Source organism: Neolamprologus brichardi, chromosome 22, assembly GCF_056152115.1.
Source record: "Neolamprologus brichardi isolate AB-2024 chromosome 22, ASM5615211v1, whole genome shotgun sequence".
In the NCBI taxonomy this organism is placed as follows: Eukaryota; Metazoa; Chordata; class Actinopteri; order Cichliformes; family Cichlidae; genus Neolamprologus; species Neolamprologus brichardi.
This window is the reverse complement of record NC_142124.1, coordinates 183,173-197,498: the sequence shown is the minus strand read 5'-3', so window position 1 is coordinate 197,498 and position 14,326 is coordinate 183,173. Positions and strand designations below refer to the sequence as shown.

The following is a 14,326-nucleotide window of genomic DNA, read 5'->3' as shown; positions in this document are numbered from 1 at the left end:
CTAGAGAAGCCAGGATGAAGACATGCTGTGGAAGAGAGACAGAGGTTAATAACAGATATGATTCAGTGCAGAGAGGTCTGTGAACACATAGGGAGTGAAGAAGAAACACCCAGTGCATCATGGGAGTCCCCCTGGTTTATCCTGGTCAAAAATGACTCCAAGGTTCCTCACAGTGTTACTGGAGGCCAAGGTAATGCCATCCAGAGTAAGAATCTGGTTAGATACCATATTTCTAAGCTTTTCAGGGCCGAGTACAATAACCTCAGTTTGATCTGAATTAAGAAGCAGAAAGTTAGCGGCCATCCAAGTCTTTATGTCTTTAAGACATTCCTGCAGTTTAACTCGTTGGTGTGTGTTATCTGGCTTCATGGACACAGAGCATTTAATGGGATCTAAAGCTGTTCATTTGTTATGCATTAGGTAAAACCCGGACCATAAGTCACCTGGAGCAGTTTTACAAAATTCTGTGAATGTGATGCAGTCCTTCCTCATCATCATCATCATCACGGTCTCTGCTGTAGTCGCTGTGACTGACGATGGCAGCACCAGAGTGTCCTTGATGGCAGCTTAAACAAACCTGAGCGAGATCGATACACAAACAGAGGTTATGAAATCAGACAAAGCCCAGAAACATCTGAACTGTGCGCAGAAAAACCTTTGTGTCCAAACAGTGCAAACAGGCAGGTTTGCCTCTCCTGCAGCTCGTATAAAAGCTGAGTGGGTCAGACTTGGTGTCTGCAGACCATCAGCATTATGAATCTGTGGCTCAGCTTCCATTTCCTGTTTGCAGCGCTGGTTCTCAGCAGCTCGGCTTTGACACCTGAGGAATGCAAACCGCTGGTGACACCGCTGTCTATGGAGGACCCCTCTGTGGTAAGACTCCTCTGGTTGCTGCCTCGGTCTGTGGGGTGGCCTGTAGAGTTCACAGGTGAACGTGGTGCTGAAGTCAGACTGGTTCAGACTGATTTACAGCTTCATCATTAAATAACTGCACCTTAGTGTCCACTACAGGATGGATCAAATACTTTTATTTGCACTTTGACGTAGCTGAGTGAAGCTGGTGGAGAATATTTGGTTTTCACTAACAATGTTTTTTTTCACCTGTCCCATTTGGTTCTTTTGGCATCAGAATTATTGTCTAAAGGCAAAGAAAGATGCCCAACAGATTTACTTTACCAAATGGACCATGCTGTATTGGTCTATTTGATTCACCTTTGCTTTTACTGTTTGTTTTATTTTATTTTCACTTGCTACACACGGGACAGACATGACTGGGGAAAGAAGAGGGAAAGAAAAAGAGCGGGGAAGAGGGACGGGGATAAAAAAAACTAAAACCAACAAAATAAGCAGACAAATAATACAAATATCAATCACCTGGATCACCTGTTGAGAAAGAAAAAAGAGAAAACAAGCAAAGAAAAAGAGAGCAACATAATAAACAACATCATCGCAATGATCTATGTGAATATAACAGTAAATGTGTCTGTGAAGGTTCTCAGTCATCCAGGTCATCGTAGCCAAAGGAGCTTGGAAAGAAAAGCGTCTGGACTTCTTTAAGTTGCTTGAAGACGTTTCACCTTCATCCAAGAAGCTTCTTCAGTTCTAAGGTCAAATGGTGGAGAGTCCCAGATATAAACCCAGTGGGAGTTTCCCCCCACAGAGGGACAAAAGGACCCCTGATGATCCTCTAATCAGGTGATTATCTGGGACTCTCCACCATTTGACCTTAGAACTGAAGAAGCTTCTCGGATGAAGGTAAAACGTCTTCAAGCAACTTAAAGAAGTGCTGAGAACCTTCACAGACACATTTACTGTTATATTCACATAGATCATTGCGATGTTGTTTATTATGTTGCTCTTTTTCTTTGCTTGTTTTCTCTTTTTTCTTTGTCAACAGGTGAGGAATTTTATCCCACAAAAGTTGTGGGATAAAATTGAGGCTCCACAAAAATGGAGCTCAGCATTGTTAATTTCCTGTTTGATCATCCTGAGTGACTGAAGCACATTTGAAACAACAGAAGTCGAGCCTTAAAGCCCCAAAATGTGACGAGTATCAAAAGGCTAAAAGTAAAATCACATAAAATCTCTTCCACTTCCATTATAAGTCAGGGTCGCAGGGAGACTGACGTCTATCTCCATTATAAAGCAAAGCAGGCACACCTGGACAGGTGTCCAGCCTGTGGCTAACACACAGAGAAGTGTGGACGGAGAAAACATGCGAACAGGAAGAACCAGCCAGATCTCCTCTCTGTGAGGACACAGCGCTAACCCCTGTGCAGACAGCGCCCCCTCCTGTGTCTTATTCAGTTATTGTCAGTAATAGTGATCGATTATTATTATTGTTGATTATTGTAGTGGCAATTCCTTTTGTTTGACAAGTCAAACATACCAAAATCAAAAGTCCACAAGCCACTGCTGCACTGAGATATTGTTTTGTACGCAGGCAAAAGAAGTCCATTGTCCAAACTTGAAAACTGCGTTTTGATGGTTTATTTATCCAGTTTGGCAAGCAATAACAAGATCCAATGTTTTTGTTACCTCCTGCTGCTTCTCCTGCGCTGTTAAAAAAAAACCATTGGCCCACCCCAGTGCATGCTGGTCCTATACCAGTTGCTTTATTTATAGAAAACAAAATGGCCCTACAGCTCTTCCTGACCAATTTAACAAATTAACATCAAACAAACTTTGAAACAAAATATTAACCAACAAATAACTTATAAATAAACCCCAAAATATAAATAAACTAACAACAAACTTTAACTAATTTCAAAATAATAAAAAATAAGAACAAATAGCTCCAACACTCCGGCCCCTAATTGTGCATACAATCACAATTACTTTAAAGTCCCAAAAGGAGGAGCTATTCCCTTAAGCAGGTCCTTAATCTTTGCGAATGATCTTCTTCACGATGAGGCTTCCAGTAGCAAAAGAAGTTTTGTCACTGGCCTTTCCAAAACACTGGTCTTTGTTTGTAGTCTCACAGAACGCACCAAGCCTTTTGCATCCTGGTTTACACTTAAGACTTTCGCCATCATCCACGATCCTCTTGGAGCTGTAGCGTCTGCAATTAAAACTACATCTCCAGGTATAAGACATCTTTTAGTCCTCATCCATTTTTGTCTTTCTTGCATCAGAGGTAGGTACTCAGAAAGCCATCTCTTCAAGAACAACTCTGCCATGTACTGTACCTGTTTCCACCTTTTCCTGGCATGCAGATCACTTGGATCAAACAGTCCTGGTGGTAAAACTGGTTTATTTTTCAGCAACAACAAGTGATTGGGTGTCAGTGCTTCAAGATCATTTGAGTCATCTGAAACTCTAGTAATGGGTCTGTCGTTCAATATAGCTTCAACCTCACAGAAGACTGTTTGGAGTCCTTCATCATCCAAAACTTGCTCTTTGAGAACTGAGGCTAAAATACTCTTTATTGAACGAATGAGGCGCTCCCACACACCGCCTTGGTGAGAAGCTGCTGGGATGTTAAAGTTCCATTTCATGCCATCTTGAACAAAAGCCTTTTGAATTTTAGCATGGTCCAGCTCAGTCAAACTTTCTTTCAACTCTCGATTCGCCCCAACAAAATTTGTAGCATTATCAGATCTAATGGTCGAAACTGGGCCTCGTCTACAGATGAACCTCCGCACAGCATTTATACAGGAGTCTGTATCAAGTGTACATGCAATCTCCAGATGTACTGCACGACTGGTGAAACAAGTAAAAAGAACTCCATACCTTTTAAGGAGACTTCGTCCTCTTTTAACACTTATAGGTCCAAAATAGTCCACTCCAACGTTTGTGAATGGAGCTGTGTCTGGCAGGACTCTCTCTTCAGGCAGATCCGCCATCTTTTGTTCAACAAACTTTCCTCTGTTGCGTCTACACGTGATACAACGAGAGATGATTTTCCTGGCAGCAGAATTTGCATTCAATATCCAGTATTTTTGTCTTAGTTTTGACAGCATGTGTGCTCTTCCTGCATGTCCCAACCTTTGATGGATATGGCATAAAATCAGTGTTGACACATGCATATCTTTTGTCAAAATTGCAGGATGCTTTACTTCCATAGGCATGGCTGCTTTATTCAATCGGCCACCCACTCTGAGGATTCCTGCATCCAACACTGGATCAAGTTTGTAAAGACAACTTCCTTTGGAGACTCCTTTGAGGCCATTGCTGATTAAAGCCATTTCCGTTTTAAATTTCTGTTGTTGCGCATATTGAATAATAGCTTGTTCTGCCTTTGCCAAATCTTCTGAAGTCAGATTTCCTTTCTTCAAAGTGGTCTTAAATCTTTCCATTCTTATCTCCACTTCTTTCTGACTTTCCAGATCATTCTTATTCAAACCTGCAGCAAGCAACTCTATCCTCTTCTGCGCCAGCAACACCAAGGCCTCTTTCAGCTTTAAAAGCCAGGCTACAGAGATTTTAAGTTTTGCCCAAGACGAGAAGTAATGGATAAGATAGTTGGTAGGATTTTGCAATTCCTTCACAATGACATTCATTGTCAGGTCCCTTTTGACCTCTGGGTCATCTGCAGAAATTACACTGTACTCCACATCCAGTTTAGGCCATTCCCTTTCTGACTTGTAGAGAAATTCTGGCCCTTTTATCCATCTTCTACATTTGAGAAAATCCCCAGCACTCATGCCTCTGGATGCATCATCTGCAGGATTCTCCTTGGAAGAAACACATCTCCACTGATTCACATCGGTTGCTTCTCGAATGACAGCAATTCTGTTTGCAACAAAAGTATTAAATCTTCTGGTTTCATTGGAGATGTATTTCAGTACTGTTGTACTATCAGTCCAAAAAACTGATTTTTCCAACCTTATCTGCAGCTCTTTTTGCAGAAGCATATTCACTCGAACTGCAAGAACTGCAGCCGTCAATTCCAGCCTGGGAATTGTAGTTTGCTTGAGAGGAGCAACTCTCTAAAGCAACATGCGTGATGTTATTCTTTTCCAACTTTAAATATGACACTGTTCCATAACCATCTTGACTTGCATCGGAAAATGATGAAGTTGTGCCTTATCTGGTCTTCCAAAGCAACTTGGTTTAATGCAACGTTCCACTTTGAACTTTGAAATCAGCTGGAGATCCTCCAGCCAATCACGCCACCGCTGGGAAAGTGAGTGGGGAATAACTTCATCCCACTTCAAATTTTGTCGGCAAAGCTCTTGTAGCAACAGTTTAGCTGGCAGACTGAAGGGAGACAAGATTCCCAAAGGATCATACAGTGAGCTGACCACAGACAAAATGCCCCTTCTGGTTGTTGGACGGTCCTGCAGGGAGGTTCTGAACCGGAACTTGTCTGTTTCTATGCACCACTGTAAACCCAGTGCTCTCTCAACTGGAAGTTGATCTGTGTCCAAATCCAGAGCCTTAATTTCCTTTGCTCTCCTTTCCTCTGGGATTGACATGAGCACTGCGCGACTGTTGCGGATCCATTTTGAAAGCTTAAATCCTCCTTTAGCGCATATATCTGTCAGCCTTTTCACCATGTGCACTGCCTCCTCTTCTGAAGCAACAGATTTCAAACAATCATCCACATAAAAGTTTCTTTTGACTGTATCAACCACTTCAGCTGGAAACTGTTGTGCATTGTCATCTGCAGTTCTCTGTAGAGCATAATTTGCACAGCTTGGTGAAGATACTGCTCCAAACAAATGCACCTTCATCCGGTATTCCTGTGCCGACCTTGTAGTGTCGCCATGTTGCCACCACAGGAAACGGAGAAAGTTGACGTGTTTTTCTGAGACGTGAACTTGGTGAAACATGGAATCAATGTCTGCCATTAATGCAACAACCTCTTGTCTAAATCTGATCAGAACTCCAACCAGTGAGCTTGTGAGATCAGGTCCCTGTAGAAGCTGGCTGTTCAATGATGCTCCTTTATAAGTTGTTCCACAGTCAAATGCAACTCTTAACTTGCCCTTTGTGGGATGATACACTCCGTGATGAGGGATGTACCACACCTTTCCATCGTCTTTGTGCAACTCATCTGCAGACACAAGCTCGGCATATCCTTGTTCAAGCATGTTGTTTACACATTCAGTGTATTCATCCTTATAATGAGCATCCTTTTCAAATCTCCGTCTGAGACTCTGGAGACGCTGCTCCGCGACACAGAGGTTATTTGGCAAGCTGGGACCTTCTCTCCTGAAAGGCAAATCAATGTGATAATGATTTCCAATACGTTTTATTGAACTACTAACAATATCCATGAAACACATATCCTCTCTGGACATTTCAGTCTGCTCCTCTGAGGATCTTTCATTAAAATCATGATTGTACTGTTTAATCAACATTTCTTCAAGACGCTCAACAGAAATCCTATTGGCTGTTACAGCAGTGCAGTTGTTTTTATTTCCACTGTTACTTCCAGTGCGCAGGGGACCATTTATGACCCAGCCAACTTTTGTTTTTACAGCATAAGGTCCACCCTCCACACTGTTTATCACCTTCCATGGCTCTAAAACATTGGAAGCATCAGTGCCTATCAGTAGCTCCACCTCTGCATCAATGTTGTGAAGTTTAACAGGTTTAAGATGAGGCCACTGATCGATGTCACCTTGCTGGGGAATATTGACTGTAGAAACTGGCATGGTCTTTTGAGTCAAAACATCTGGCAATGGCATGAAATCATTTGCTTCCAAACCAGACACTTCCAAACCAGACAGAACTTGTGCACTTACAATCCTATCTTGACTCATTGTTCTCAAAAGGATATTGGTCTTTTTACCTTTTAGATTCAGTCTTTTTGCCAGGGTTTCTGTACAGAATGTACCGGAACTTCCAGAATCCAAAAATGCATAGGTTTGCACGATTTTATTGCTCTTTTGGCTCTTGACTTGAACTGGAACTATAGGAAAAACTGCATCAACTTCATGACCGGCCCCAATATGCCCACATGTCTGAGTGGTTGCAGTTGACAAGGTGACATTAGAGCTTGTCATCTGTTGAGTTTGTTCTGAGGGTGCACCTGGATCTTTTCGCTCTATATGAAGAACCCCTGGGTGCTTTTGGTGACACACATTGCAATCCAAACGACTCCTACAGTCTTTGCTTGTGTGACCAACTTTTAAACAACCAAAACAAATTCCCCTTTCCTTGATAAAAGTCAACTTATCCTGATGCATTTTTGCTTTAAACTGCTTACAATTCTCTAGTAAATGATTGCTGTGTGAACAAAACAAACAACTGTGCAGAACAGTGGGATTTGTTCTGCTTCCAGTTGATTGAGCTTTGACTCCTGGAACTGTACTGACATTAGTGGCAAAACTACTTCCCTTTTTTCTTTGCTTGGTGGAACTTGAAACTTTAAAGCTGCTTCCAGATTGCGAGTCTTGGATGTTGCCAAACACTGGATCTGATGCTACTTTCACCTGTTTTATTATGAAGGCAACCAGATCAGTGAACACTGCTCTGTGACCATTTTGTTCCTGCAGTTCATAGGCAACCACTCTCCATTTTTCCCTCAATTTGTATGGAAGTTTCATAACAATCATTCTCATATTTGAGGGCAAATCCAACTCCTTCATATAAACAACTTGCTGTGTTAGATTCGAACATCCTTGAAGAAAAAGAGAGAATGACTGTAGACCTTTCACATCCTCACTTTTAATAGGTGCCCAAGTCACGATCCTCTCCATATATGCAGAGGCAATTTTATTTTCGTTCCCAAAATGTTCTTCAAGAAGATATTTGGCTGTGGAATAGCCCTGCTCAGGAGGTAAATGCTGACAACTATGCACCAAGTCTTTAGGCTGCCCCCTAGTGAACTGCTCTAAAAAATGCAAACAGTCGCTCCAGTTGTCAGTTTTAGCTTCCACTCCATTTTCAAAGGCATTCATAAATGATCTATACTGCAAAGGGTCTCCATCAAACATAGGGATGTTTCTGGCTGGGAGGACAGAAGATAAATTTTGTTTTACAAGCAAATTAGTGATGTCATTTTGTTTTTGCATAATATTGACAATCTCCTTCGTGCAATTCTCAGTCAAAGTAGGAGACTGAGGCTGTGTTTGCTGCGTCACTTGAGCTGAATCATCCACCTGATGTTGGTTTTGACTTTGTCTAGGTATGATTACTTGTGATTCAGATGCAGAATTTGTACCAGAGTAATCTCTTTTTGCCGGAACAAATGTATCAGCACAAGGATTTAAACTAGGCGCTTCTTGTACGTGCCCTCTTTCAAAATAAGAGTTCATTCCATCAGAACGCTGAGAGCTACAAACTGAGTTTATTTTTAAGACACGGAGCTTTGCATTGGTTGCTGCCAGCTCTGTTTCCAAGGATAATTTCTCCTTTTCTTTTCTCAATTTTTCCTCTTGCGCTTCAATAGAATGTTTTTTCTTTAATGCAGCGAGTCGCTCCATGAGCGCTGCTTTGTCAGCCGCAGCTTTAATGCGTGCGGAAGATGTTGATGACATTCGACTTTGCTGTGACAAGGTTTTTGAAGGTGGCTTTACACTTGAGATATTAGAGACACTGTCTTCAGGATTTATTTCATCCACACTTTCAACAGCTTGATCATTAAGAGCAGTATTATTTTGTTCAGTATACGGCTCGCCTGCTTCCTGCAACCAAACCTTTACTTTGTCCATAAAAACAGAGAATGCTGTCACCTTAGACTGAAAATGTGCGCTTTGCCTTTTCACTTCATCTTCTGGCAGTGGCAAACTTAAAAAGGATTCTTGCAAAGCGTTTGCATCTTGATAGCATTTAATAAACTTCCCGAATTCAGAAGACACTTCCTTAACGTTCTCATGTGAAGTCATTAAAGCGGAAATTTTCCCCATGTACTTAGATGCTTGCTTACACATTGAACTCCGCTTTTCTTGGCATGTCTTTATATACAAATCCAAACCTTTTGGTGTAAATTTGATGCTTCTTTTCTCTGCTTGCATCTGAGTGTCATCCTCTTGTTTACTCTTAATATCCGACATTTTATTGTCCTCTTGGATTATTTCAAACATTATAAAGATGCACAGCACACTGAGAATCCATAGCATAGGAAACAAACATGACATCCATTTACCTGCTGATTGCAGCGTACAAACATTTCCACAGAGGGCGTTGGCATGTTTCAATTAGCGATCCAATTATGCACCAATTAAGTACATCAAAACTCAGTTCATCAGTCTTTGTAGTGAAATAATGTCTTTAAACTCCAATAGCTTCACCGTTTTCCTTTACGGCTTAAAACAATATTATCACTCACCAGTTTTGATGAACGAGTGACATGTTGATCCAGGCCTCAACATCAAATCTGTCGGGAGTACTCACAGATGATCCAGTAAGGCTTTTATTCGAGTTCGACGGTGATCCTTGAAATCCATATATCCAACATATCCATTAATGAAGGATTATTCCTTTGTCCACGGGCAGGTTTTTTACTTTATGTAGTGGCAATTCCTTTTGTTTGACAAGTCAAACATACCAAAATCAAAAGTCCACAAGCCACTGCTGCACTGAGATATTGTTTTGTACGCAGGCAAAAGAAGTCCATTGTCCAAACTTGAAAACTGCGTTTTGATGGTTTATTTATCCAGTTTGGCAAGCAATAACAAGATCCAATGTTTTTGTTACCTCCTGCTGCTTCTCCTGCGCTGGTAAAAAAAAACCATTGGCCCACCCCAGTGCATGCTGGTCCTATACCAGTTGCTTTATTTATAGAAAACAAAATGGCCCTACAGCTCTTCCTGACCAATTTAACAAATTAACATCAAACAAACTTTGAAACAAAATATTAACCAACAAATAACTTATAAATAAACCCCAAAATATAAGTAAACTAACAACAAACTTTAACTAATTTCAAAATAATAAAAAATAAGAACAAATAGCTCCAACAATTATGATTAGTGACTTTTTGACTGGTCAGTGAGATTCAAACAGGGATCTGTCTTCTTCAGGTGTGACAGCTTCCTGTTGGGTCAGGAAGAACAGGATACGAAGCGCTGTCATGTTTTTGGTTTCTTTAATAAAACTCGTAGCAGGCAGCGTGTCAGCTGACTAGGCCACTTCCTTGTCTGTGCAGATGTATGGCAGGGTGAACTTCCTGGTGGGCTACACCAGTAACGACTTCTACAAAGCTATCCTGAACCTGACCGACAGCTCCTGGGTGAACATCAGCGCCTCGCCAGAGCGCTCTGGGGAGGTCGTCATGTTGCAGGAAAACAGGATGTGAGCTCATCACATGCATCAACATCTGTTACCATTAAGCCCATCCATCCTGCACCAGAGGGTAGCAGAGGGCAACTGGGGAGACAGGGCAGCAGACGGTAACAACACAACAGGGGGCAGCAGGGGGCAGCAGGGGGCAGCAGAGGTCAGCAGGGGGCAGCAGGGGGCAGCAGAGGGTAATAAGAGGCAACAGAAGACAACAGAGGGAAGCAAATGGTAACGGGGCATAACAGAGGTCAGCAGGGGGCAGCAGAGGGCAGCAGGGGGCAGCAGAGGGAAGCAAATGGTAACGGGGCATAACAGAGGTCAGCAGGGGGCAGCAGGGGGCAGCAGAGGTCAGCAGGGGGCAGCAGGGGGCAGCAGAGGGTAATAAGAGGCAACAGAAGACAACAGAGGGAAGCAAATGGTAACGGGGCATAACAGGGGTCAGCAGGGGGCAGCAGAGGGCAGCAGGGGGCAGCAGAGGGAAGCAAATGGTAACGGGGCATAACAGAGGTCAGCAGGGGGCAGCAGAGGTCAGCAGGGGGCAGCAGGGGGTAATAAGAGGCAACAGAGGGAAGCAAATGGTAACGGGGCATAACAGAGGGCAGCAGGGGGCAGCAGGGGGCAGCAGAGGTCAGCAGGGGGCAGCAGAGGTCAGCAGGGGGCAGCAGGCAACAGACAGTAACTGAGGGCAGGAGAGTCTCTGAAGTGGGCGTGAGTTTATTCTTTCTCTCTGATGTTCTCAGGAACGGAACCTGCATGATTTCAACGACGAACGTAACCTTTGAAGGAAACACTGCCACGGTGGAAAGTACGCAACCCACTCGGACCTGACACACTACAGAGAAGCTGCAAAGCTTTGATGATTCTTTTTCCTGTTCTGTCTCATTTTAGATTAACTTTTTCATTTGTTTCCAGTAATATTGTTTCTTCCATTATTATATTTTCTGTTCGGTTTATTCAAACAGCTTGATCTTTTTCTGTTCTTTCTTCTATTTAAGGTCATTTTAGGGGATTTTTAGCTGCTTTTTTTTAGATGATTGTACATTTATCCCCAGGTTTTTGTGTCATTTTCAGTTAAACTGTTTGTGTCTGATTTAATTGTGTCTTTAATATTAGATTGTGTATTTGTCTCTTTTGTAAATTGATCTCTGGCATTTTCCTACGTGAGGTTTTCAGTCCTCGAGGTGAAGTTGGACTTCCTGTTTCAGATGAAGATCATGTTGTTATTACATGAAATGTTTCTGTTCCCAGTGGCCAACTCCACGTCTTCGTTCTACTTGCTGCCGAGCTGTGACGGCTGCCTCGTCTTCATGATAAACAGCACGGCTAGAAACACCAAACATCTGCTTAAATTACTGAAGATCGATTTAGATGCCAGCGATGAGATCGCTGCTCATTCCCTTTATCTTCTGGGTAGGATGGAAATTAGCCACAGAAGTTAAAATTCTCATTTCAAATCCAAAGTGTTCATCCGTTTGAGTGTTTTTGTTTGCAGGCAAAGGGTCGACCCTGAAGGAGCCAGAGCTGGAACACTTCAAGCAGCAGGCAACGTGCATGGGCTTCTCCGGAGAGCCACATTACATCTACAACCCAGAGAAAAGTGCTTCACTTTAACTGTTTGCACCAGAATCGGAGAAATCAGTCTGAGGTGAATCAGGTGATGTGACTGTCTGTTTCTCTCTGCAGGTTTCTGTGCTGAAGGTGAAGGTATCAAGGTTCCCCTTTAGAGAAACCACCTACCATCAGAAACCAAGACTTCACCTGAGAAATTAAAGAGGTCAAAAACATAAAAGTGTGTCTGCATCTTTTATTCTGGGCTTTTCAATGTAACATGGTTTAAAACCAAAGGTCTGCAGACTGCGATTACAAACACTGGTTTCTGCAGACGAGCAAACAGAAGCAATCACTGAGGAGCTGTAATCATGGCCTCGGTCTTTCACGGAAGCTATTTTTGGTGAAGCAGCCTTTCCAGGGCTGAGTGACACGTGGTGGGATTACAGTAATGACTCTAATATCGCTAAAAAGCGCAGAATCGCTGCCTTCACAAACCGTTCAAAAGTTATAGTAATTTTAAAAAGTGTTGTAAAACCCTTTGACCAGCAGCGTGTTGGGGGTTAAAGTGTTAAGTAAGGGAATTGCCTGGTTACACCACCATGGTTAAACACAGAGGAAGGTACGAACTCTAACGAGGGTGATGAGATTCATCTTAAACATTAGACCAACGAAGTCATTAAGTGTAATTGGATAATGAGGAAATGACTCAAGGACCATCTTCATGAGGGAGGGACCTAAGGAGGATATCAACCAATCACCTTGCAGTGATGGGAAGGTTACTTTTAAAATGTATTCCACTACAGATTACAGATTACAGATTACATGCCCCAAAATATATTTTGTAATGTATTCCGTTACATTACTCAGTGAGAGTAATGTATCCTGCTCCAACACGTTCTCACTCCCAAAGCGTAACATTTTACGCTAGGTGACAAATCGTCAACATATTTCGTTTTCGGCTACCCACCACGTTCCTAAATGACGACCTCGGAAAAATGAGGAAATATGAGAACCGTATGGACTCAATCTACACATGTTCGCTCTTTTTCTTCAAATTGCTTAGAAACACGCTATTTAACATCATTACAGTCATGGTTAAGGTCAGGAAAAAGGTTATGGTTAGGGCTAGGGATAAGGTTAGGTTTAGGGCTGGAATACAGGGCTGGAACGTCTATTACCGCGGGAGCGTCATTGCACTGGATTTCGCCCAGAACCCTCCACGTACCATAAGAACGCCGAAGGTCTCCTCTCGCGTTCCTCAGGAACGCCCCGGGACGTGACAAAACGTCGGCATGTTACGCCTCAGGAGTGAGAACGGGCGCTATCCTGATTACTTTGGATTACTTAATATATTATCATGCTTTTTACAACTACATGAATGTGATTTATTACTGAAGGTTACTCTCCACACCAACACCAGCTAGATTTAAATCTTAATATAAATGAGTAACAGGTGGACATTAGGTAAGGCTGCACTTTTTGCAGCGATCTCGTGTAGAAAACTATTCCACACCTGTAAAACAGGTCAGCGGCCTGTTGCTAATACGTCGGGTTCGTGTCGGCTCGTAGCTGAAAACTAGCTTTACTTTGTTGTCTGGTTCGACTCGCTCACAGACACATCACGTGTATGTCAGTCCATCCTCCCTGCAGCACGGACTACACTGCCCATCAGGCTGCATGCTTTAAGGCGATGCCTGTAACACTCTGCCTGTTGCCTTCATATTAAATCATTTAAAAAAATATTTCTTCACGTCATTATGAGACACGAGATTGAAACACGGGCATTTGAGCCTCTTAATGCGTGTTTTGTTTGGGTTTCCAACGGCGTGGAATTACCAAACATAGAGAGGGCGTAGCCGAACATATGAAACAGGAAGTACCGCCGTGTAATCCCTTTATTTCAACAAAGTAACTGTATTCTGAATACCACCTTTTTAAACGGTAACTGTAACCGATACAGTTACTCACATTTTGTATTTTAAATACATAACGGCGGCACATGTACTCCGACATTAACACGACTTTACAGTCAGAGGCCGTCAGTGTACGCGGAGGTGGAGGAAATGGTTTCAAATAACACCCGAGACTGTTTTTATTATCAGACTGTTAAAATAAATGAATCTTTCACTGCCTCATTGTTAGAAAGTCGTTCTTTATTCTTTATGGAGACTCAGACTCGTGTCCCTCCACAGCTGTTCTGCAACAGGAATGTAGATTTGAAGTTGAGAAGAATCGAGTTTACACAGACGTGATCATCCTCTTATTCGACCAAATGTCCTGCAAGATTGCAGAGGGATCAGAAGTCTTGTAAACAGCTCCTTAAAACAAGATCCTGACGAGGTCTAACTTGAACCTAACTCACATGAAACTATGATGGAGGACGATAGCATTGCCAAAGCAGCAGCATTCAACTCTGCCAAAATTAAAGAAAGGAAAAAGAATTAGAAGAAGAAGTGAAAGAGCAAAAAACACAGCTCGAAAGAAAAGCCATACAATTGGAAATGAAAGTGGCAGAACAAGAACGATATAAAATGGAAGTTACGACAGAACGGGCTAAGAGGAGGAAACACACGTCCCACACTGGAAGGAGAAAATGGAC

At 42.4% G+C, this 14,326-nt stretch overlaps 1 protein-coding gene across 1 annotated transcript; it reads left to right on the top strand.

The window, feature by feature from the left end:
* The first annotated feature begins 708 nt into the window (after positions 1-708).
* Positions 709-11,965, top strand: LOC118455659 (uncharacterized). The gene is made up of 6 exons (XM_087835066.1): positions 709-873; positions 10,043-10,188; positions 10,917-10,981; positions 11,425-11,586; positions 11,669-11,773; positions 11,860-11,965. Exons 1-6 carry the CDS (start codon positions 754-756, stop codon positions 11,898-11,900), a joined length of 639 nt encoding a protein of 212 aa, XP_087691192.1. The 5' UTR covers positions 709-753; the 3' UTR covers positions 11,901-11,965.
* Positions 11,966-14,326: the final 2,361 nt, after the last annotated feature.